The 23,836-nt window shown below is 49.8% G+C and overlaps 1 protein-coding gene across 3 annotated transcripts; it reads right to left on the bottom strand.

Annotated features, from left to right (window-relative positions):
• Nucleotides 1-4,176: 4,176 nt before the first annotated feature.
• On the bottom strand, nt 4,177-21,343 carry Cimip4 (ciliary microtubule inner protein 4). Of its 3 annotated transcripts, XM_021183795.1 has the most exons (7): nt 21,273-21,343; nt 21,101-21,193; nt 15,504-15,564; nt 11,489-11,919; nt 10,656-10,800; nt 4,524-4,634; nt 4,177-4,339 (listed from the first exon to the last, which is right to left on the bottom strand). In XM_021183795.1, the coding sequence occupies exons 3-7, from the start codon at nt 15,523-15,525 to the stop codon at nt 4,248-4,250; spliced, it is 801 nt and encodes a 266-aa protein (XP_021039454.1). In that variant the 5' UTR covers nt 15,526-15,564; nt 21,101-21,193; nt 21,273-21,343; the 3' UTR covers nt 4,177-4,247. The 3 variants fall into 3 exon arrangements, with proteins under 3 accessions (XP_021039454.1, XP_021039453.1, XP_021039455.1); XM_021183794.2 differs by lacking the exons at nt 21,101-21,193; nt 21,273-21,343 and adding an exon at nt 19,839-19,942; XM_021183796.2 differs by lacking the exons at nt 15,504-15,564; nt 21,101-21,193; nt 21,273-21,343 and adding an exon at nt 14,057-14,136.
• Nucleotides 21,344-23,836: the final 2,493 nt, after the last annotated feature.

Here is a 23,836-nt window from a genome sequence, read left to right as displayed (position 1 = left end):
GAAATCGCTCACTCACTTTGCTTCAGCTCACGGGCACTGTGCTAACAGGCACCTCCTCCCATCAGAAGGCACTCTGCCAGCCGCTCTCTCACCAGATTGGCCCTGAAAGTGCTGGGCTCAATGCAGCATGAAGGTGGATCCATAGGATGCTCTCAGTCCCCTCTCCCTACTCTTACAAGCACCCCTGTGAGCCCTGGTCAGCCTTTGGAGGGTCACATGATGGGTGTGGTCTTGCACAGGGGGTCTCGACCTGCAGGTCTTGACCTCTTTGGGCGAAGCACATGGTGACCTGGCTCTGTGATGTGTGTAGGGGAGGTTCGTTCCTTCCCACTGCCCATTTGTCCTCTCTCCAGCCGATGGACATCTGGGTGGTGGTCTTATGAATCAACGTTGCAGTGAGTATTCAGGGGCGGGTTCCCTCAACATGTGTGAGGGGGTCCTCTAGACTATACAGAAATGGAATTTTGAGGCTGGCAGATGAAAATTCAGTTCTGTTACACATGCCCTGGTTCTTGTTCATCTGTGAAGGTTAATCCTGTCAACTTAATGGGGTTTGGGGAAAAAAACTCACCATAGAAACAGACCTCTGGGCATGTCTGTGTGAGAGAGTACCTAGATTAGGTTAACTGAACTAGGAAGACACATCCTGGTGTGGGCAGTACATCCTACAGCCTGAGGTCCCAGACTGAAGCAAAGGGAGAAACAGAGTTAAGTATCAGCATTCTTAATTCCTGCTTCCTGACTGGCTGGCCAGCAGCCTCACTCCCCCTCTCCCGCTTCCCCCTGCCCCCCATGGACCTGTGAGGCACATAAACCCTTAACTATTGTTGGGTCTTTTATCTTAGCAATGAGACACCATATTCTCTTCTAGCCTTGCTTTCTAATTTATGTCAATCTGGTAAGCTGATGTTGTCATCTGCACTTGGGATGACTCAGAACAATAATGAACACGCCTTCAGTTTTCTTTGCTGCTGTTTGCTGTCATTGAGGACTATATGTTTCAGCCAGATCATAATCTCCTAGAAGGCAGCACTGGGCATCCCAGGTATGGTGCTTCCGGGAGCCAGCCCCTTCAGGTGCTGTCTGCTGTCCCTCCCTCTCCTCCACGGAACTCTGCTCCAAGTTTCATGAGCTACACTCACCGCCTCAAATGCTCCTGGCTAGGGATTCCTACCCAACATGCTGTCCTGAATGTCGCGCCCCTTCTGGTCCATCTCAGTGACCCAAAGTTGTTCTGAGATAGCCTCTGGTATGAAGCTTCCCACCTGACCAGAGATGCCCCACCCCATTCCTGCTGCCCCTACCACCACGTTTTCCTCCATGGCCCCACATGGGTCTCTGCTGTATGCACTTATGGATGCATCTCTTTGCCCGTATGACAGGTGCCATGGCCTTTTATTCATCTGTGTGTGCACAGCTCATTAGTCAGAACCAGCTTCTCCAGCAACTCTCTGCAGATGCCCTGAGGACAAGTACTACACTGCCCGTTGCTGTTCTCAATGGCCCCTAACAAGGCCGTGTCTGTGGTGCTTCACACATTTGACGATGCTGCAGTATGAACATCTGATGGAGATAAAGTACCTTTGGGAATGAGGATATAGTTCATTTGGTAGTGCTTGCCTCAAATGGCTGGACCATATATTCAGTGGCTGATTTCTGTGCAGAGATCTGGTTACAGTCCAGACCCTAGCATTATCCTGATTATTGAACTGATATACCAACATTGTATAAAGGATGCTGATTGGATAATAGAGAGCTGATGATTTGCAACCCCAGGGAGAGGGTCCCAAAGCAGGAGAGGACGAGGTCCTCTCGCAATGAGCAGGTCGCTGAGGGGTTTGTCCTAAGGACACACAGATTAAGCCAGGGCGAGATTCAAAGTGCAATGGGGCCTGTGGTTGGGAGATAGTTTAGAGGGTTAGAATAGATGAATATCTGCCTGGCTGTACTGCTTAGAGCTTGTTAATAAACTTAATAGAGCTTTGTGTCAATCATTTGGGAGCTAGAATGGGAAGAGGAGGAAGAGGAGGAGGAAGAGGGGCGAGAGCGAGAGAGAAAGAGAGAAAGAAAGAAAGAAAGAAAGAAAGAAAGAAAGAAAGAAAGAAAGAAAGAAAGAAAGAGAAGGAGAAGAAGAAAAGAAGAAGAAGAAAGAAGAAGAAGAAGAAGAAGAAGAAGAAGAAGAAGAAGAAGAAGAAGAAGAAGAAGAAGAAGAAGAAGAAGAAGAAGAAGAAGAAGAAGAAGGAGGAGGAGGAGGAGGAGGAGGATGAAGAGGAGGAGGAAGAGGAGGAAGAGGAGGAGGAGGAAGAGGAAGAGGAAGAGGAAGAGGAGGGAAAGGAGGAGGAAGAAGAGGAGGAGGAGAGGGAGGAGTTAGTTTCTGGATTTTGGTCCCAGGCATTATCAGTATAGCCTTGTGCAATTTCCTTGGCCTCTCCACATCTGCTTCTTCTCTTTCCTGACATAACAGCTGAGAACAGGCATCAGGAGCAGGCAAGGCTGTGTATGGAAAGCGTTTGGTATCTATTGCTTCTGTGTTGAAGCAATGCAGGACCTACTTTAGTGCAACCTGGAATGAGTCTCTTGGGTGCCTTGTATCCTGGGTACACAGTAGCTACTATGTAGAGGTGGGGTCTAGATTTCCCAGCACCAAAGACAGACCTTGCAGAACTAGGTACCCAGAAAGAGTTTGAGCTGAGCCTTGCACCTTGAACACCCTTAGCTTGGTAAATGTGAGGTGACATCGGATGTGGTGACATCAGATGTGCCCCCTGAACTGTATCTCTTTCTAGACAGCCTCCCCCTCCCCTCCCGCCCCCCCCCCCCGCCATCATTTCCCTCACTTGGAAGAAGCTGAGGCTGGGAAAGAGGAGGCCCACAGTATGTCCCCTTCTGCCAGTGACCTTGATGCCTCCTCTTTCTTTGGTTTACCCGAAGTGGAGTGATCACCATGGTAGATTTCCATTTTGGCAGTCTTCAAGATGCCCCTTGAAGTACAGTACTATCTGTGGAATGCCGTGTCACGGTCTAGCCTTGACCATGTGTTCTTAGACCAAGGACATGGGGACATTAACCACCCGGTGTAACACTGGTTAAACCATTGCCCACTAAATCTGCCTCCCTTGGATCTTTCCTAGATGCCAGTCATTATACCATGGAGAAGTCCAAGTAAATATGACAGATGATAGGCAGACCAGCTTGTGGTACCCACTTCAAATGTGTTCTCCATTCCACTTGGATCTAGACTATCCTTTTCAGCTTTGGTGCTGGTCCCAGTTGTGTTGTCCCACCCATGATACCCACCCTACCTGTGGTACTCAGCACGCACTGGTACTCATCGAAGCTGTGGCAATCATCTCTGCTATTCTTGTTGGTGTATTTATCCAAATTACAATAGCCATCCAGGAGTGTTAACCCGTCCAAGCTGTGCAGCCCAACTGTGGTACCGTTCCAGATGTGGTACCCTCCCCAGCTGTAGCGCCCTTCTTCCCAACTGTGGTTCCAACCCAGATGTGTCACTCATCAAGCTGTGGCAATCAACCCAGCCATAGTACCTACCCTTGCTGTGGTCCAGAAATAGTGGCTTCTGCAAGGTCCAGAAAGACTAAGGCCGTGCCTAGCCGCCCACAGTTCCTCTGGTTCTAGAATGTCCGCCAAGGCAGTCTGCGTGGCTTCCTGACTTCTCGTTGAGCATGTTAGGAGTAGCGAAAGCTTTGCTTCATGAAGCTCAGCTCGGATAAGTGCTTCCCAGGCAGCATCTACACCTTGTCATTCCCCTTATTGGCCCAAGCTGAGCCACGTGGCCACTCGGAACCAATCAGCTTGTGCCTACGAGAGACCCATCAGATCTGCCCCTTGGCTAGAAGAGATGGGTGTCGTGGACAATTCCTCTGACATCCGTTGGTTCGTGTGGGCGGAATAGACTTCTAGAAACAGTTAAAATCTACTAGGGGCCCATATGCAGGGTGCAACCTAGCAGTGTCTAGTAGAGGACCTGTCACCAGAGCACACTGGATCAGCTCCCCCAACTCTCCCCGAGGACATGGAGGAAGGCATGAAGAAGCTGTCTGGGTATCCGGGCTGTGGTGCTTGTCTTCCTCAGCTGTTCCTCTAGCCTCATGCATGGTCGTGCCCCCCCCCCACACACACACACCCGCCATCCCAGCACAGGGAGAAGCAGTGCACAGTGGCAGACCACAGCCTTTATTTCTTTATTGGCAACATTCTCAAGCTTCCTCCCAATGTCCTTTCAACTACTTGGCCTTGGATCTGCTCTTCTCTCCATATCTCTCTTCCAGCGCTTTCTGCAAGTTCATGTTCATTGCATTCTTCCGGTGCCACCGGCCTGCAGGGAACCGGAGAACAACCATCACAGCGGCCAGCAGCTTCCAGGGGGGTACAGACCCCGGGGGTCCGTGCCCCCATGCCTCTTCAGATCCACCTCAAGGAACCCCCTCCTGCTCTGCACTTTGAGACACCCTCCCTGCCCGTGGAGGAAAGAGCCGCCCCTCCCCCAGGCTTCCACCTACCCAGGTCATCCGTCTTCCTCCCGTGCCAGTGTTCCACATCCCTCACCGACTTCTCTATCACCTCCGGTGTGTAGGAAGCCTTCATGAGGCTCTTTGTCTCCTGGGGTGGGCCTGTCAGACACCATAAAGAAATCCCCAGGTCACAGAAGCTAGGCACCCTGTGCTTTATCTTAGTTTCAGTTTACTCTGTGGGTGTTCGTTGTGGAAGAGAAGGGGAGTGGGAGGGTTCAGTGTGGCCTCAATGTTTAACCTCTCCCTCCGAGCTTCAGATTCTGTACATAGAAGAAGGGTGAGGTCTGCTTTCAACCTTGGGAAGATGAAGCCCATCTTTAAACTCGGCTTCCCACAAAGTCTCAGGACATGGATCAAATGTAAACCCGTTCTTTTTTCAGGCTGTAGAATGAGTGACCTTTAGCCCCTTTCCCAAGATAATCCTTGTTCCCCTCTGAGCAAACTAGAACAGTCCACGCTGTGCACAACTTCATTGGTGGCGTGAACTCCTCAGCTCCCTTTTTAAGCGAGCCTGTAGTTCTCTGGCTCAAAACCCCAAACGTTTCCAAATTCCTCCTGCAAGCTAGTTTCAGAATCCCATGCTCAGTTTTAGTCGCAGCAAGGCATTCCCATCTCAGGCAGCAGCCATTGTATCAATCCGTTTCCAGTCGCTGTGATAAAATGCCTGAGTCAGGCAACTAAAGGGAGCAAAGAATTATTTTGGCTCACGGTTCCAGAGGTTTCAGTTCAAGGTGCCCAAGCATGTGGGGGGAAGGAGCTCACCATGGCAACTGGGAAACATGGAAGGCGCCACACACATTTAGGGTAGACCACCACCCCACGCCCACCCCAGACACACAGTTGATGTCTCTGGAAATTTCCTTCCAGACATGCCTAGAGGCCTTGTTTACTAATCTTCTAGACCTCGATCCAACCAACATGACGGTCAAGAACAACTGCCACACTAGGTTCTACACTGAGCCACACCCGTGTGTGTGTGTGTGTGTGTGTGTGTGTGTGTGTGTGTAGATATACCAGGAGCTAAGAATGGTTCCAGATGCTTCCCCCAGAAGTTTGCTCATTGAATCAGCCCTCCCAGGAAGCAGATGTGACTATTGTGCCCATTTCACTTTTGGAACACTAGGGGACTATATATCAGGGCTGCAGGGTTAAAGAGCCCAGTCAGGGAAGCTCCATCTTTTGACTTTACAACAAAGCGTCCTGGTGGACATCACACCAGGGAGGGGCGAGAGAGACCAAAGACAGCCTTTTACTGTCCTGAGACTGCTCAGGGGGGTCATGCCATCCATTGAGGATTTGTCTGCTATGCACTTTAAAGTGTCAGAAATAACTAGAAAATGAAGAGGAACTGTAGAAAAGAGCAAAAAAAAATCTGATAGGAGAAAACGTGTAGAAGCTCATTTAAGTTTTTAAAAAGCATATGGAAAACACAAATAGAAAACACAAAGAAAGAATGGATCGACCCGACTACATCAGCAACAGAAATAAAAGCTGACTTCACTCACTGGTTACAGAGAACAGATTGTCAGAGTAAATAATTTCCAGACCTGTATTATTTAAAGCATACTTTTAAAAAAAGACACAGGGAGAGGATGAATATGAAGAAGACAGAAAAGGATACATCAGCCAAATGCCAGCTGGATGCAATTATATCAAACAAAATAGATTGCAAGTCAAAAGCAGTAGGAAAAAATAAAAATAATGGGAGCTGCCACTATGGCTCAGCAGGTACAGGTGCTTGCTGCCAAGTCTATGCCCTGAGTTCAATACCTGGGACTCATCTGATGAAAGCAGAGATCAGACTCTTGTAAATTATCCTCTGACCTTCACAGGCATGATGGGATTTGTGTGTGTCTCACACACACACACACACACACACACACACACACACCCTCATACACACTTAAAATCAGAGAGAGAGAGCATGGCTCATAATACATGTATATATGTGTATAGACAGAGTGTACGGGTCTAAGCTTGCTTCAGTGCGAGCATCTGAATAGATGCACCAAGGTCAAGAGAGTAATTGATGAGCCCGCTACCATGGGAAGGATTTAGAGGTTTATCTTTCACTAATTAATAGATCAAGCAAAGAGTGCTAATGAAGACTGGCAGGGTTTGTGCAGAAGCCATTAGCAGGCCTCTCCTATTAGGCAAACACAAAGTCTCAAGCCGAAAGAGGATTTGCAAGCTCATGAGGACATCTGCCAGAACAGCCATGAGCTGGGCTGCGCAGCAGGTCCCACCAATGTCCAAGGACCTGCGGTTCACTGCAGGCTGCACTCTCTGAGGATGATGCCAGCAAGCTGGAAATCACTCCGAAAGGCAAATAAATGTGCAAGTTTGGTATCTACCGCTTGTAAGGTTGGTGGAACAGGATGAATTAGAGGTTTGGTCCAAAGCCCTCAGCTGTGATGACAGCTGGCGATCAAAGCCAGCTGAGACACAAGCCTTTGGACAGAACTTGAAAGCATGCCCTAGGTGATGGTGTGAAATGGTCAGATTTGGGGCTTGTGGGGTGATGGCCAGCATCCTTTAAAAGGATTACTTTGGCTTTTTAGATTCCCCAAGGCAGAGACTTGCCTGCCTCTCTCTCACCTCTCAGAATAAATCTAATTAGACGGCATTAGAGTTTACTTTAGAAACTCCTGCACTGCCTCGGAGTCTGGAGGAAACCACAACAAAACAAAGGGCGTTGGCCTGTGCGGATGGATCAGTGCACACATGGGCCAACTGTATGGCCGAAGGCAGTAGAAAGGGGTGCAACCCCAAGGCACTGATGAGTCTTATCCCCAGGCTTTCAGAGGGTGGGTGGGCAGGCACCAACTAGAGCAGCACCAAGAACATCTCCAAACTCCAGCCAGCAGGGGTCGGGGCATGAGGTTGACAGCAGAACATACCACAGGGCTTGGTTTCAAACCCCTGCCACACTTCAGCTGACAGCAGCAGAATGACTGCAGGGCTTTAGGGCAACACACACACACACACACACACACACACACACACACACACACACCACCTCAGAATGCTGGCTCTGGAAACGGAAGCTCTAGCCAGTTCAAGTCAAAGCCAGACCCAGACTCGGGTACTTTCCCTTGCTCTGGACCATTCATCTGTAATAGCCACACAATTCCAGTTCAGTGTGTGTGTTATGTGTGTGTGTGTCTGTCTGTCTGTCTGTCTGTTGTTTGTGTGTGTGTCTGTGTAAGTGTGCATGGGGGGTGCGGGGGGGGGGCAGGGTTATACATGTGTCTGTTTATACTTGGAGGCCAAAGGGCCATCTTTGTAGGATGTCATGGACCTTATTGGTGGTGTTGCAAGAAGGATGGTGTATGTTCCCAGACACCTTCCAATAGCTCAGTGACCACAGTGGAATCTGAGATGGAAGAATAGAGAGGCCCCAGAGCGACTCTTGTATGTGGAAAATTGAGGGCAGACTCCTACGGGTCCCTGGGGAAGATGGCGCTCTTGGGGAGATAAATACTCCACACAAAGGAATGAAAAAAGAATCCTTCTCACTGCAGACAGAAGTGGACTTGAGGAGGATTAAGGGCTTAAAGCAAGCCTGAGAAAGCAGACAGGATTACACTCATGACTCAGCACATCCTGCCCTCCACCTTGCTTCTTCTGGACGGTTCCGGAACCACAACCAGGAACCTGATCTGCAGACCTTTCGGTCCACTGCTTTGAAATTAGCCCTAATCCTACTCTCACACCCAAGTCCATTCTTTAGCCTGTCCTTTCTGATCAACTGCTCCACATCACACAAATGCCCGACCACTGTGCCTAAGGCCATGGGGACCCAGCCCTCCAGAGTTGCCACATGGCACCCTGTGCCATCCAGATGTGCAGTGGGCCAGCACAGGAACTTAGACCAAGTACTCTAGTGTGAGCGTGAAATGTCTTCCAAAGGGCCCATGTCAAGTGCTTAGTCCTCCCGTTTGGTACTATTGGAAGATAGTTGAAACCAAGGTAGGGTCTACTGAGAGACTTCAGGTCACAGGGTATGGAGCAGGAGCCCCGATGAGATAATAGGACCTTGCCTTTTTCTTTCTCTGTTTTTGCTTCTGAATCATGAAGTGAATGGCTTCCCTCCATCGCACACTCCCTGCTGTGACATCCTGCCTCACCAAAGCCCCAGAGGGACAAGAAACCAATTGATCATCTCTACGTGACCTTCAAAACCACAAGGCCTAGTAAGGCTTTCCTCTATTTGCGGTTTTGATTTGTTTTTGCTACTTTGAAAAAAAGACTATTTTTATCACCAAGGCTAACCTGGAGCTCACTAGGTAGCCCAGGCTGTCCTCAAGCTCACCGTAATCCTCCTGCCTCTGCCTCTGCCTCCTGAGTGCTGGGATTACAGGCATGTATCACTACATCTAGCTAACCTTTTTATAAGTTGATTATCCTGGGCATTTATGTGGCAGTAACAGAAGGCTAACAAACACATCGGGCTGCAGTCATGGGTTCCTCCCTCAGCCCTTCCTCATTACTGTCCCAGTGTCTACCCTATCCGGTCTCACAGATCCCCAGTGTCCTCCATACTGCACTGGAGCAAACCTTCATGCAAATTGAACAAGTTCATTCCCCTGTCTCCCACACTACCTTAGTTTCTTACTCCACCCCAGAAAATGACTTTCTAGGATGCATGACCCAGACTGTTTTTCCTGTCTGGCTCCTCTCCCCTGCCTCGATGCAGCCACGCCTCACCTACTCCTATCAGGGAGTGCCTGGGTGAATCCCAGGAGGTGGACCTTGACAGGGACACAGACAGTCACATGCTTAAGTGCTGCTGGCCAAAGCCCTCATTCTGGCGTCAGTCTCCCAGTGCAAGCTGCTCCAGTCTAGTTTTAAGATACCATTTACATGCCAGTCAGTTCAGGAAAATCCAACAATGGACCCTTGTGAGCCTTGGGAGTTGGCGGAGGCTGGTTCCTGCTCTCCCTTGGCACACTTCTACCACCTAGGCCTCGTGAAGGGGGCTATGGTTCCCTAAGAGAAGTAGCCTTTTATGCTCATGCACGTAGTTTATAGTGTAGAGTAAGTAAGAACTCTTTGGTGACCAGTGTGGAACAGGGAAAAGAGAATCCCAGTCTCCGAGAGAGAGCAGTTTGATCCAATCTAGCTTCCCTCCCCCAGCCAGTGACAAAGAGCCTTCAGGCTCAAAGAAAAACCCAGAAAGGCTTCCATTGTGAGTCTTGTTCCTGGGGTGACAGGGACCCAAGCCAGGGGAAGGAGGTCTTGCCAGACAGACCCTGGGATCACTGAAGACAGCTGGAGGGAGGAGGGCCAGTTAAAGTGGACTTTAGACAGTGAAGCTGAGTTGAAAAGGGTGCAGAGAGGGGAAGCGCCTACACACCCACTGTGCACCCCCAAATCCTGGAGAGAAGACCTGGGAATCCTGTTACCCTTAGGGACCACCACTGTGACTCCTGCCTCTCATCGTGTGACTGGGAGGTCTTAAGCTCTTGGCTACAAGCCCAGCTGTGACACAAAGCCCATGGCACCCAGGAACCAAACAGGACTGGCTGGGCCAAGTTATCTTTCTAGAAATGGGCACCTCTTCATCCCACATTTTCCCCAGGTGATGTCACCATCAAGCTCCAGGGAAGGAAAAAACAAAACAAATGACCTGTCACCCTACTGTCCTGGAATCCTGCCCATAGCAGTAAGGACCACTTTGTCTTTATCAACCCAGTTGCACAAGGAAGAGACAGAGGTTCAGAGAGCTGAGGCCTCCTGTTCACAGTCGTCCCCAGCCACTAGTGAGTGACCAAGCTGACCTTTGACCCCAATAAAGCTGCTCTTGTCACCATCAACAAAGGTGTCAGAGGTCTGGAGTACCTAGGCCTCCTGTTTACAGACTAGAAAACCATAGGTGTCTGGTGAGGGAGGGCCTCACTGTAACCTGCATAGTGAAGTCACACCTGCCAGGGACTAGATGATCCTGGTATTCCCAAAGGACATGTCAGCAAGGAGGATGCCTTGGATGCTTGTAAAGGTGATGTCTGTAGGATTGTGCCTTTGGGCCTTAAGATCCAGACGCCCCAAAGACCTCTGGTGCCCAGTGTCCAGGGGACCGAGCATGCTTACAACCCCACCCTTGCCTTTTAACCTGACCTTGAAACAAGTTGGACCGCATGTGGTAGCCCAGGTCGTAGTAGTCTGAGAAAATGGAGGAGGCTTGCATGGGGCTCTGGGTCCTGCTAGGCCATGAGCTTGGCCTCTTCTGGCCCTCAAACATTTCACCAATGGCCTGTCGAGCCTGATGGGGGAGGCAAGGACAAGAGACAAGTGACCAGGAAGGTTAAGTGAATGTCCTCTCCTTCCTACCCTGCCTTCCTCTCTGCAGGCTGCAGCCCCCAGGGCCAGTTCTATACCTCCCCCATCCAGTCTCTCCTCCCAGGGGGCAAAGACATGAGTGGACAGCAATGATCCTATACATGTTAAGCTCCTACTGTATACACCATCAGAAAGAGGGTCTTTATAAGCTGAGTCTGTCCCCACCATTTGTAGAGTTGACGAAACAGGACTTCAAGAGGCCAGACTTCCCCAGTTTACATAGTTGAGGAACCCTAGAGCCCCAATTTGCTGCCTAATACTAAGGCATCCCACAGACCAAACTTCTTAGTTGTCGCTGAGACTAGCTTCTTTCTCATACCAAGAGGGAAACTGAGACCCACAAGGTTAAGTCTGGGCCTATGAGGCAGGAAACCATGAGATCAGTTCTGACATAGAGCAGACTCTTGACTTTGGCAGGTCTTGGGACCCTCTAGGCTTCTATTTTCCTACTTGTAACACAGGGGTGGAAGGTAGACCTGAGAGCCTTGAAAGAAGCAGGTCTAACAGTATAAGGACCTTTTGTAAGAATGGGTTTTGAGTCCTTATTAAAAGCCTCTAAGGAAAACTTTCCTTCCCATGTCGCCTCCCGAGTGAGTCCCTGGCTTTGTCACCTGATCCTCAGAGATCAGTTGGTCCACCATCTTGCTCCCAAATTTGTGGCGGATGTTCTCAGGAATGACGCTGTCCTTATTGCTCAGAGGCACTGTCCTCTGCTCTGGGGACCTGGAGTCTCGGCCTTCCTCCCCGACACATCCCTCTCGGAAGGTCTCCCTGGCATCTCTCGAGCTGGATCTGGATGCCCCCTTCTTCAGGTCCTCAGGATGGGAGTTCATAGCCAGGGAAGTCCTGCAGGTAGGAGTTGGTGGTAGAGGTGGAGTCTCCAGGTGGCCCTGGCCCAGGGAGCTGCCTAAGGGGCTCTGGGAGAGCCTTGCATGGTACTTAAATTTAGAGTTGCCTAAGGAGCTATGGTTAGCTCTGAAGGAGTTCATGTCCTGCTGCCCCTCCTTGTCGTTCGGGTGGGTCCTTGTCAACGTGGTTGTACCTGGGCAGGGAGTAAGATGGAGGGTGAGAGGTCAGAGGGCACAAGATGGCATGGGAAGCAGATGCAGGGCAGGTGACAGATGGACCAATGGGAGGGAAAAATAGACAAAAACCAGAGAGCCAGACCCAGACTACAGGGCAGAGCACAGGAGCCGCAGGATCCCAAGGCAAGGCACAAACGCAGAGAAGACAGAGGGACATCAGTGGGCAGACCTCCACAGCACAGAGTTGTCCCCACAAGGCTGTGACCAAAGGGACTGTGACCCAGGCTTGTCCGAAATGCACAGCCTCGAGCGAGCGATCCAGCCTCTCTGAGCTTTAGTGCTCCCTGGCACACTCGGGTCAGCTCCCTTACTCCCTTGGAGCCTCAACAAACCATAAGATGAGTCCACTAGGCATGGGGGTGGCAGGGGTGGCTCTTGGCTTGGCCAAATTTCAGGTTGGCAAAGTGCCTGAACGGGCTCTTTGCTCCCTGTCCCCCATGTCTTCTGCCTTCCATTCCAGTCACCTTCCTGGATCTCAGGATTCTCCTTTTGTTCCCACATGTATTACCCCCAAACTCTGTCCTCAGCTTAGGGCTTTCTACTCCCGTCATCTCTAGCTCAGATAAGGGACCGACGCCTCATCCCCTGGTCACCCTGAGTCACTTCACCTCTCAGCATCACCCAGGCTGGCCTACGACCTATTGAGGCTGTCCCTTCCTTTTTACAAATTTTTAAATTCTTTAACCTTTATTTTTATTTTTATTATGTATAAGGGTGTTCTTCCTGCACCTAAGACCAGGCACCACATGCCCACAGAGGTCAGAAGAGAGTGTTGGATTCCCAGAGATTGGAGTCACAGACAGTTGTGAGCCATCATGAGGGTACTGGGAATCAAACCTGGATCTTCTGGAAGAGCAGCTATGGCTCTTGATTCCTGAGTCATCTTTTCCACCATCCACCATCCACCACCCTTCTTTTTTGAAAGTCAAATCAGTTTATTTCTTCCAGTACAGACCAACACATGCACACACACACACAAGCACTCGCGCACCCACACATACAAACACCTCCTGTCACACCAGCCCCAAGATGGCTTAGGCCAGTTCCCTGCTCAGCACTATGCACAGTCCAACCTCACTGACCCGGATTCTCCCTTTCTACCTCAACTGAAAGCTCCACAATGCCTCCTTCCTCCCCATAGATAAGGGAAGAGGGTCACACAGGTGAAGTCCATGTAGGGGGCCAGTTTCAGGCTTTCCATGATCCCCAGATCATTTGAGTCCCTCAGTAAAGGAGAAGACAAACAGAGGTCTACACAATATCAAACCCCAAAGAATAAAAACATCTCATCCAAGCCAGGATGCCAGTCTCCTCTAATCTGATTGCAGGCTGAATTGATGGCCCTGAATTTGGCTAACCAGGAGTGTTTTCTCTAAGCAACATGGTGGTGCCTAGTCCAGTGCACCTGCTGAGCACGAGAGTCCTCGTGGCCCCCACAGCCTGCCCTTACTCTCAGCTTCAGGAGTCAGCTGGAAATGTGTGGTTAGCTTGCCCCTAAATGTTCTAGAAGAGTCTTCCAGTCTGCAACACTTTGTTTTGCTTTTGTGTGTCAATGAAATCCGATTTCATGCTGCATTCTAACTTGCTTTAAACACATCCTTGCCCCTCAGGGTCCAGTCCACACCACTGATAGGGAGGAACCATCCCTTCCTACTTCATAGCCCCTGGCTGCTGCCCCACTGCTCGGTGGCCACCAGTCAGGTTTTAGGACAGGCTGGTGCAAACATCAGGCTTCACTGTGGTGACTTTCTTGCCCTGTTGAAAGGTCCTGCTCAGCTGTCATGGAGGGTAGTGTCAGAATCCTCCACCCCACTGGAAATGGTGTGGGTGCTTCACCAGGGAGAGGGTGTAGAGAAAAGGGGACTCTCTCTCTCCATTTCTCCCCACTTCCTCTTGCCTGTCTGACTCCATGCTTTGCCCCCTCCCCTTATTACCCACAAAAGCCAAAGGGACAAATTGTCTTCTGGAGCCAAATGGTCCTCCTTCTCTCCTAGATTCCTCCCAAAGCAGAAGACAGCCAGGCAGTAGGGCCTTCAAGAACTAGGCTGCAAGCCTATAAGCCGAGGTAGGCAGAGCAGATTACCCAGCACTTGCCTGGTAGGCTCAAGTGTCGCCTGCCCCTAGGAAGACAATGTCTGTGCAGGAGCGAATTCACACTCCTTCCTGACCCAAGGTTCACTGGTGCCATGTACCCAGCCTGCCCTCCGGGCTGCCTCATCTGTTGAGCCATTATGAAGTAACAATAGCAGCCTAATCTTCTGCCAGCCTTCAGGGTTAGTAGCACTTCAGGCCTGGGTGGGTCCTGGGTTCTTGGGCTCAAGAGCAAAGATCGTTTACCTTTGTCCATTGGGAAACCTCCTACTTGTCTCTGTCTTCCAGAAGTGTTGAGGGTTGCTGATGTTATTCCTTGGGGTCTGATATGGTGCAGATGGGATGGGATGGAGGAATGGGATAGATGAATGGGATGGAATGGATTGGATAGGATAGGATAGGATAGGATAGGATAGGATAGGATAGGATAGGATGAATGGGATGGATGGATGGATGGATGGATGGATGGATGGATGGATGGATGGTTGGATGCGTGGGTAGGTAGATGGGGTGGGTGGGTGGGTGGGTGGATGATAGATAGAATGGATGGATGAATGGGATGGATGGATGGATAGATGGATAGGATAGGTGGGATGGATGGATGGATGGATGAGTGGGTAGGTGGATGGGTGGGTAGGTGGATGGATGGATGATAGATAGATAGAATGGATGGATGAATGGGATGGATGGATGGATGGATGGATGGATGGATGGATGGATGGATGGGTAGATGGATATCTGCCTGCCTGCATCTGGCCTTCTAAAGTCTTATTGCATCTCTGATCATCCCTTTGCCAGCCACATGAGTAGAGGAAGCAAGCCCTACTTTGTTTACTACTCTGAACATGGAAGGACCATGAACAGCGTTTTCTGACTTTGGCCTTTTTATCAAAATGCCCCTCATGCTCACTCAAAACAGATTCCTGTGTTTGAATTCTCAGGAAAGACTTAAGCTCTTGGGTGGCTCCAGTCACTGGGAAGCTTGTGGCAGGAATACCCTGATGATGCTCCCTATTGTCCTTGCCATTCCCAGCTGCCCTGGGGACCTTCCCAGAGCTATGCTAGCTCAGCCACACCTGCATAAGACCCCTTTCCCCTTCCAGGCCTGCCATCTCTTGTACGTACTACCCAGAGCACAGATGCACCAACCCTGCTCTATATTCCCATAGTCCTGCACTTTAGGTGCATAGAGAGCTCTCTAACAACCCAATTTTAACTCAAAGAAGCCAGAGACCAAAACCACATTAAGGTAGAGCTTCCAGGTCTGGCAGATGGGAGGCTCAGCAACTGTTCCCGCCACTTTCCTTCTGTGAGCAGAGTATCCTGGGTGGGTCAACCCGTGCCATCTAGAGGCCTCAGCAAGACTGAGGGAGATGAGGAGGTGAGCCCCACCCCACCTCACTCCAAGAAGCCAGTCTGTGTAGGTAACGTTCCCATCTTTCTGTCCTACCTTGTCGGTGGCTCAGCTCCATCACCTCTGGCTCTGGGATCCGTAATGTCTGAGCTTGGTCCTGTAGACAAAGCAGCACATTCTGAGTGGCCTCAGGTGACAGTTTCCATAAAGGGTGACATCTGAGAACTGGCCAGGGAGGCCCCAGAGATCCAGCCAGCCCTGACCAGGCACCCCGTGCTGCAGCTACGCTGTTAGCTCATCATTTAGCACACCCCAGACCCCAGCACTACCAGATGCTTCTGGCTAGCCAAGGCCACCACCTGGGCTTCCATGACCTTTCTCACATAACCATGTCACTGAGATTCTCTTGCTTCTTCCTAACCCCCCTCCCATCTCTTCCTCCTCTCTTCCAACAGCTCCAGGAGGCCCTGGCTTTATCCCTTCAAATAGAAAGTTGTCATAGAAGCATCGGCTGCTATGTTAACACTGCCATGTGGCTCTTCACAGTGCTTGAATCTCGGAGGGTCTGTGTTCCTGAGCTGCCTCCATTCCTCCCATGTGGCCCCTGTATGGGACAGCTAGAATGTGGCAGCATGAGGCAAGGGAAGCGTGAAAACTTGGGCCTCATGAATGCCTGGTGGAACCTCACCCCCAGCTCAGTTTACCCATGGTCGTTTACTGAAGAAGGAAGGAGAACCTGGAAAGAGACCCAGGACCCAAGAACATCCATTCTGCATCCTCAAAAGCTCCTGCTTTTGTACCTGTGTCCCCTTTTCCTAAGGGATCCTTCTCTCATTTATATCCCCTTAATTAAAGCACATGGGACATTTCCCCCAAGTTTCTACAAATGTAGTGATGTCACTGCAATGAAGCCGGGTCTGACATGTGAGCATCTTTGAAATAAGGGAGGGACAGGAAGAAGCAGCAAGTCTGAGTCAGAAGAGTGACCTAATTTCATTTTTGTTGCTGTGACAAAACACCCTGTCAAAAGCAGTTAGGGGAGAGAGGGTTCCTTTTAACTCACAATTCCGCATTGCAGTCCATCCTCGCAGGGGAAAGTGAAGGCGGCAGGAACTCAAAAGCAACACACATCCCACTCACAGTTAAGAGCAGAGAAAAGTAAATGGACATGTGCTTACTACTCGGCTCACTTTCTCCACTGTTATACAGTCCAGAACCCAAGCCCAGGGAATGGTGGCGCCCACAGTGGGCTGGGTCTTCCCACCTCAATTAACATAATCAAAACAAATCTCCCACAGACACACCCAAAGTCCAACCTGAACTCTTTAGGTATATCAGTGAGATTATTGTGTCAAGTTGACAAAAGTAACCATCAAAGGGGGCTCTGAGGATTGAGGCCCAGAAAGAGAGAGAGAGAGAGAGAGAGAGAGAGAGAGAGAGAGAGAGAGAGAGAGAGAGAGAGAGAGAGATATTGAGAGAGAGACTGGTCTAAGGTCACCCAACAAGCTCAAATTAGGTAGGAACCAGACCAATTTTATTCTATTGAAAAGTTATTAGTCAAAATGCCTTATTAGTTTTGACTAAATTACATGGAGCCAAGGCTCAGTTAGGGAACACTTGCCTAGAGTGCATGAGGCCCTGAGTCAATCCTCAGCACCACAAAGTAGAAATTTTCATTTGACAACTGCATTTTCTGATACGACTCCCAGTGAACCTCCCCCCCTCCAACAATGTTCACAGGCTAGTCAGTCCTTGAGTATGGTCTGGACCTAGTGACTTGTTTCTTAATCAAAACAGTGTGATGAAAGTGGTTAAATCCCTTCCGGGATTAGATTCATGCCATTTGCCCAACTGGTACTCTCCCTGGCTCTCTTCAGTTGGCTTACTCTGCCCTACCATGCATGAAACCATCCCATACATAAGCCATGCGGAAGGGAATGGGCAGCCTCTGGCTGGCAGTTCATGAGGAGCACAGGCCCCAGGTCACAATGTCCTCAAAGAACCAAGGAAGGCCAGTGCCTGGAAGAACTTGAAGGTGGATCTTCCAACTTAGGACTCTAAGAATTTGGCCCACTCGACATTACATCCATGGGACCTGACCCACCACGGAACAGGCTATGGCCATCACTCAATAAACCCACATTCTTTCTCCTCAGCACATCTCTTAGGCACAAATTCTTCCACATGGGACCTTCTGAAATTGAATCTCTGTAGCCATAGAAACGGTGAGACCCTAGCTCAAGACTTCTGAACACACTTTAAAACAAAAAACCAAAACATTAGGACCTTTGAAAACTCCTATCTGGTCATATATTACCTGTGCTATCTGACCCTGTGTTGCCTGTGCTATCTGATCATGTGTTGCATGGCAATATCTCACCAGCGTACATTTTGGTACCAAACTTGGGGTGTTGCCAGGACAAACAAACAAGAGGTTCTGGACCAAGCAGTGGGTACACTGGGGAGGTTGGGGTGCTTGGTAGGGCAAGCCTCCTGCTCATCTTGAGATCCAGATGAGCAGGAATCAAGAAATGGGTCCTGCTGTCAAGGGCACATTGGGCTGCAGGGAACCATCAGAAGGATTTAGGGGAAGGAATCCCTTGGTATTTGGTGGTAAAAGTGCAGGGGCTCTGCTGCCTACAGCGATGTGGAAGGAAGACGGTAGAGCTGCAAACTGAGTGGTGTGATAGAGAAGCCAGCCACACCTGGGCTCGGAGTACAAGCTGCATCCCTCTGGCTGCTTGTGGGGAGGACCATTAAACATAAAGGAGCCAGGTTTCTAGGCCTTGAAAAATCTCATACTTGAGCCAGCAAGATGGCTCAGCAGGTAAAGGTGCTTGCCAAACAAAATTGATGACCTGAGTTCAATCCCACATTATGGAAGAAGTGAACTGACTCCCACAAGTTGTCTTTTTTCTCTCCCACATGGGTATCTTCATGCACACATACATGCACATGTGTGTCTGTCTGTCTGTGTACACAACAGATAAAGTACAATGAAATGCCTTTTAAAGAAAAACGTTCTTGTCCTTTTCATGTGCCCAAAGATACACAACTAGGAGATGGTTCTGGGGCCCAGGGAAACAGCACAGTTAATAACATGCTTGCTGTGTAAGCACAAGGGGCTGAGTTCATACTCAGTACCCATGTTAAAATATCAAGAGTGGTGGTGCATAGCTGTAATCCTAGTGTTGGGAGGTGGAGCTAGGAAGAGCCTTGGGGCTCCCTGGCTGGTCACCGTAGCCTCATTGGTTCACAACCAGTGAGAAAAAGCAGGGTACGTGGCACCTGAGGAGACACACCTGGAGGTTGACTTCTGGCATCCACACATAGGTGCACAGATATGCCCACACATACACATACATAAACATGCACACACACAGACACACACATGTTGGTGCCCATAAACACATGCACACACACAGACACACACATGCAAATGCATAGACACACACATACATGAACATGCACACAGACACACACATGAAAATGCACATAAACACATACACACATGCAAATGCACATACATACACATACACAAACGCACAAAAGGCTCAAAGCACTTTCAGGCAAAAGTCAACAGCAGGACATACAACTTGTTAACATCATGGGCAAAAAAAGAGAAGAAGACCAGAACATTATTTTTAGCCACATGAAGGACTGACTCTTTAATGCAGTGGTTCTCAACCCGTAGGCCTTGACCCCTTTGCTGGTTGGCTGACTGCTTTCATAGGGGTCACCTAAGACCATCATGCATATCAGATAATGACATATTTTATATTTATATAGTACACACATAAATAATATATTATATATAACCTATATTACAGTAGCAAAATTACAGTTATGAAGTAGCAACAAAAATAATTTTATGGTCGGAGATCACCACAACGTGAGGAGCTGTATTAAAAGGTCACAGCATTAGGAACGGTGAGAACCACTGTAAAGAGAAGCACACCACATAGAAAGTTCTTCAGGAAGTTTCCTCAGGCAAGCAAGACATGGCTTCTGTCCAGAGTGCCCAGAGGGCTGGGCAGTGTATTACCAAACTGTCATCAAAGCGTTACCAACTGGGAGTGGAAGCCCATGCCAACTGTATGAAATGAGCAGACACCACTGGACCAAATTTTTAAGACCTCACTTAGCCTGGAAGAGAATTCATGCACAGGGCTGCTGGGCTATGTACAGGAGGGGAATGGCTTCCTGCCTTGCAGCCAGCACCAGGGCCATCCAACATCTGACAAGGGGCTCAGAATCACTGGCGACCCATGACTGTGCATCTCCTCCATCCTTATTCTGAATAGGAGTGCCTGCAGCATCCCTTATGCCTGATACTTCCTGGCAGCTGGTGGCTACAGGAAGGTTCCTGCTAGTGAGAACCTCACCGATGTCTGGACCTAATTCAGTGATTCCCCAGAGCTCTCCATTTACCATCATCCCTCAGCAGGTGAGGTGCCAGAGACCCTCAAGGGGGTGCCATGTGTGAGGGACACCTGTCTCTGGGGACCAGCTGAAAGGCTCCCAGGGAATCTCTGCTTCACAGTGTAACCCACTCCCCCTGAGGCAGGCATGCCTAGTAGTTTGTTCAAATCAGCAGATTGGTGGGACTCAGGAATGTCACCTCCGTGTCATAAAGAACGGGCTCTGTCTGTGTTCTCATGCTCTCTCAGACACTTCTAGCCTCCCTGGCTCTGATGGAGGCCAGTGGCCACATAGAGGGGCACCCTGCAGAGGTAGTCTCTGTCCAACAGCATATGAAGAGCTCTTCTTCTATGTAAGAAGCCTTGGGGAAAAAAGTTCTTGAGACCAAAGTCCCAGCCATACCATGAGACACTGAAACAGGACTCACCACAACTGTGGCCATTTTCCCAACCCACTGTGAGGCCATAAACACCAACATTTTAAGCTGCTAAATTCTGGGGTGATTTGTTACACAGCAAAAGCTGACTGCTACAACTCACATGAGCACCCGGTGATGATTTGGCTAGGAATTGCCCTCATAGGCTCATACATTTGAATTCTTGGTCATTAGGAAGTGTTGTTACTTGACAAGGACTAGGAAGTGTGGCCTTATTGGAAGGAGTGTGTCATAGAGGTAGGCTTTGCAGCTTCAGAAACCCAAGGCAGGTCCAATATCTTTCTCTCTTCCTGCTGCCTGCAGATCCAAATGTAGAACTCTCAGCTACCTCTCCAGCACCGTGTCTGCCTGTATACCATCATGCTTTCTACCATGATGACAATGGACTAAATCTCTGAACTATAAAGCAGCCCCAATTAAATGATTTCCTTTATAAGAGTTGCCATGGTCTTGGTGTCTCCTTACAGCAACAGAACAGTGACTAAAACTCAATTCCCTTAACCAGAAAATTAGTGTGTCTTCAAAAGGACCACATAGATGTCCAGGGTCTCTGTGAACTTCCCCTCCGTCATGATGGAGGAGATGGGGTTCAGAGAAGTAGGATTAGGGGTGGAGCTAAATAGAAAGGTGAGCGTCTAGCATGTGATAACTCCTGTGATCCATCGTGAGGTTGAAATCAGCACTTTCAAATTAGCTTTCTGATCCTAGCTGGTCCTCCATGTCCAGTCACAACCTGCTATGCCCCTATAGCTGCCCCTTTTCGCAGAGCTACAGTCAGTTAGAGCAGCCTTCGCTGACTCACACAGAAGGTGAACTCACAGCCCATGTCACTGACCTGAAGAGCAAAATCCTGCGAGGTGTAAGCCAAGGATGGTGGGAGATTGCGTGCAACTGCAGCCTGGGCACCTGGCACTCACAAGCAGCAGCTCTGAGTGGGAAGAAGGCAAATGAACCAACCGCCAGGTGGTGATGGAGCCCCACCCACCTCACAGGTCTCTCTGCCTCACCTCCCCGGGTGAACCACTCTGGAGGGTCGGACAGAGTAGCACTGCTACCCAAGAGGACCAGTGGGTTACTAGGGAGCAGCATTCCAAGATGGTCATTGAAGTTGCCATGGCGACACTATGCACCAGCCTTTGTTACCTCAGAGTAACAAAGTATCTTTGGCTGATAGGGCCAAGATTGAAAGGACAGCGGAGACTCTCATGTGCCACTCTCTGATACACCTTCTCAGAAATAACCATTGAGCGGCCACCAAGGTCAGGCTATCCATGTGCCAGGTTCACGGGGCTCAGATCAAGCATAAAGGACACTCTGGGAAGTGCAAGCAAATAATAAACAACGTGACCAACTCTGTCTAGGGAAAGGTGGGGGCAGGGCTCCCAGAAGGGCCATTTGAGCTGGATCTTGACGTATGCATAGAAGCTCGCTGGTTTAGAAGAGACAGAACAGGAGAGGTATGAGGATGTTTGGGAGCACAAGTGTGGTTCGGAGTAATGAATCCTCAGTATCTGTGCTGGATGGTGGGAATCAGGGAATAGATTTTAAAGCATGGGTGTGACAGTAAGGGTCCTGTCCACCTGAAACTACAGGGCTGGCTGCAGACAAGCTCAATAAAGTTGGGGTTTCTCCATGGTGGTATGGAGACAGAATTATGAGTGTGAACACTACTAGCTCTGCTGCCCAGGGGGTACAGGTGGGCATCTCTCAGCATCTCCTCAGAAGACAGCGATACTCAGGTCTGGGATCCATGGGGCCTGGTATTTGTTAGATAAGCATTCTTCTTTCACTTATGAGGCTCAGGCCACCCTTAAAGTCATGAGAGTCTTGCCTCAGCCTCCAGTGTGCTGGGATGACCGGCATGTGCAAACTCAACAGGTGGGCAGCTTGCCCCACACTCTTCAGGGATCTTACTGTGGGACAGAGCTGGCCCCACCCTCAAACTTCTCAATTTATTCTGTATTACTGCTAACCCACAGTTGTGGGAGCAGACATCTTACAAATGGCTACCCAGCATCTCAGAAGGCTATAATGGAGGTGCTGGCTACGGCCAGTGGGGCTCATCTTGAGACTGCCTTGGGGACGAATATGCCTGCAGGTATACATGGCTGTTGGTGGGACACTTCTTTGTGTTCTACTGGATTATAAGGGCCCCACTAGCTTCTCGGCCCCTCACTGTGTGAGTCTCCCCACACACTTCACCAAAGCCTGAAAAGAAAATAGACATCAGCCTTGTTATGTGGAGTCCTGGGAGTGGCTTCCCACCCACTTTGCCTTGTTTTGTTGGCTATAAACAAGTCACACATCCCGACCTCATTCTAAGGGAACAGGAAGGAACATACCACAGAAGGCCACATTGGACCCTTTGAGTCAAATCCCCTTGAAGACTTCTCTCAGCCCCATAGCCATAGGTCCCTGCCAAACCTGTCCCAAATGGCATCCTCTCCCTGTTCAAAACCTCCCTGTACCAGCCCATCTTAACCAGAGTAAAAGCCAGAGTCATCCTCTTGACCCACAGAGCCCTAGGTAACATGTTCCCTTTCCTGCTGATTCTACCACGGCTCCAGCTGTGCACAGTGGCCTCAGGGTTTCTGTACTGTCCTCCCTATGAGCCTTTGTCTCCTTTCCCCAGATGCCCTCAGGGGCCTGCTGCAGGACTTCTTTCTGTTCACCTCCCAGACTCTGTTCCTGCTTTGAGATTATGCTGAGAGAGCAATTGAGGTGGGACAAGCAGGAGAAGGCTACTTGTCCTTCTGCCCCAAAGATGCTTGGGCCCATCCAGGTTCCAAGAGGGGTAAACCAGCGTGAGGAGGAGAAAGGCCTGGCCTGCAGCCTCAGAGCCCCGCCCCAGCATCTCCTGAGCCCCTTTTGCCCCAGCACTGGGTTGGGCTACCTCCCTAACATGATCTTAGCCCTCCAGATGCCCCTTTCACTCTGAAAGGCTGGACAGGAAAGACCCAGACTCTCCAGAAGAGACTGAATTTCACCCCACAGTCTCAACGCTTGGTTTTGGAGAACTTAAAATGCGTCAACAATGACCTGTCTGCTCTCTTTCTTTCCCCCTCTCTCCACATGGCCATGGCCAGCCTCTCTCCCTCTCTCTACCTTCTCTATTTCTCCCTGCCTTTCTACAATAAAGCTCTAAAACCACAAAAAAATGCCATCTGCCTCTTCATGAAATGCTCACCTATGGCAGCTTGCTGCTGCCAGGCTTGCAGACCCCCTCCACAGCTGCCTCACCCTCCATCCCCAGAGGGTCTATTCAGAGGCAGCAAGGGAGTCAAAACCAAGGCCATCTCCCCTTTGCCCGTTTCTGAGCAGGTGTGTAGGCATTCTTTGGGCAGCATTCAGAAGGCTACTTTTTCTCTTCCTCGAGACTCACTGGGCATGGAGCAGATAGCCAGCTGAAGGCTCAGGACTGGACTAGCCTCTACTTCATCTCTCTCTCTCTCTCTCTCTCTCTCTCTCTCTCTCTCTCTCTCTCTCTCTCTCTCTCTCTCTCTCTCCCTCTCTCTCTCTCTCTCTCTGCCTTCCTCGTTCTTCTTCCTAAGTTCTCTCAGGTACTCTCAGT

The sequence above is a fragment of the Mus caroli genome, unplaced genomic scaffold (genome assembly GCF_978045245.1).
Source record: "Mus caroli unplaced genomic scaffold, Mus_caroli_1 scaffold_16, whole genome shotgun sequence".
NCBI lineage: Eukaryota > Metazoa > Chordata > Mammalia > Rodentia > Muridae > Mus > Mus caroli.
This window is presented reverse-complemented; position numbering and strand designations above follow the sequence as displayed.

What these genes read in the sequence shown, in the direction of transcription:
- Cimip4 (XM_021183794.2), bottom strand. An exon ending in GGAGCTGAGCCACCGACAAG is followed by an intron (nt 11,920 to 15,503) that starts GTAGGACAGAAA and finishes CTCCCTGCCCAG; the next exon opens with GTACAACCACGTTGACAAGG. An exon ending in AACTGATCTCTGAGGATCAG is followed by an intron (nt 10,801 to 11,488) that starts GTGACAAAGCCA and finishes CTCCCCCATCAG; the next exon opens with GCTCGACAGGCCATTGGTGA.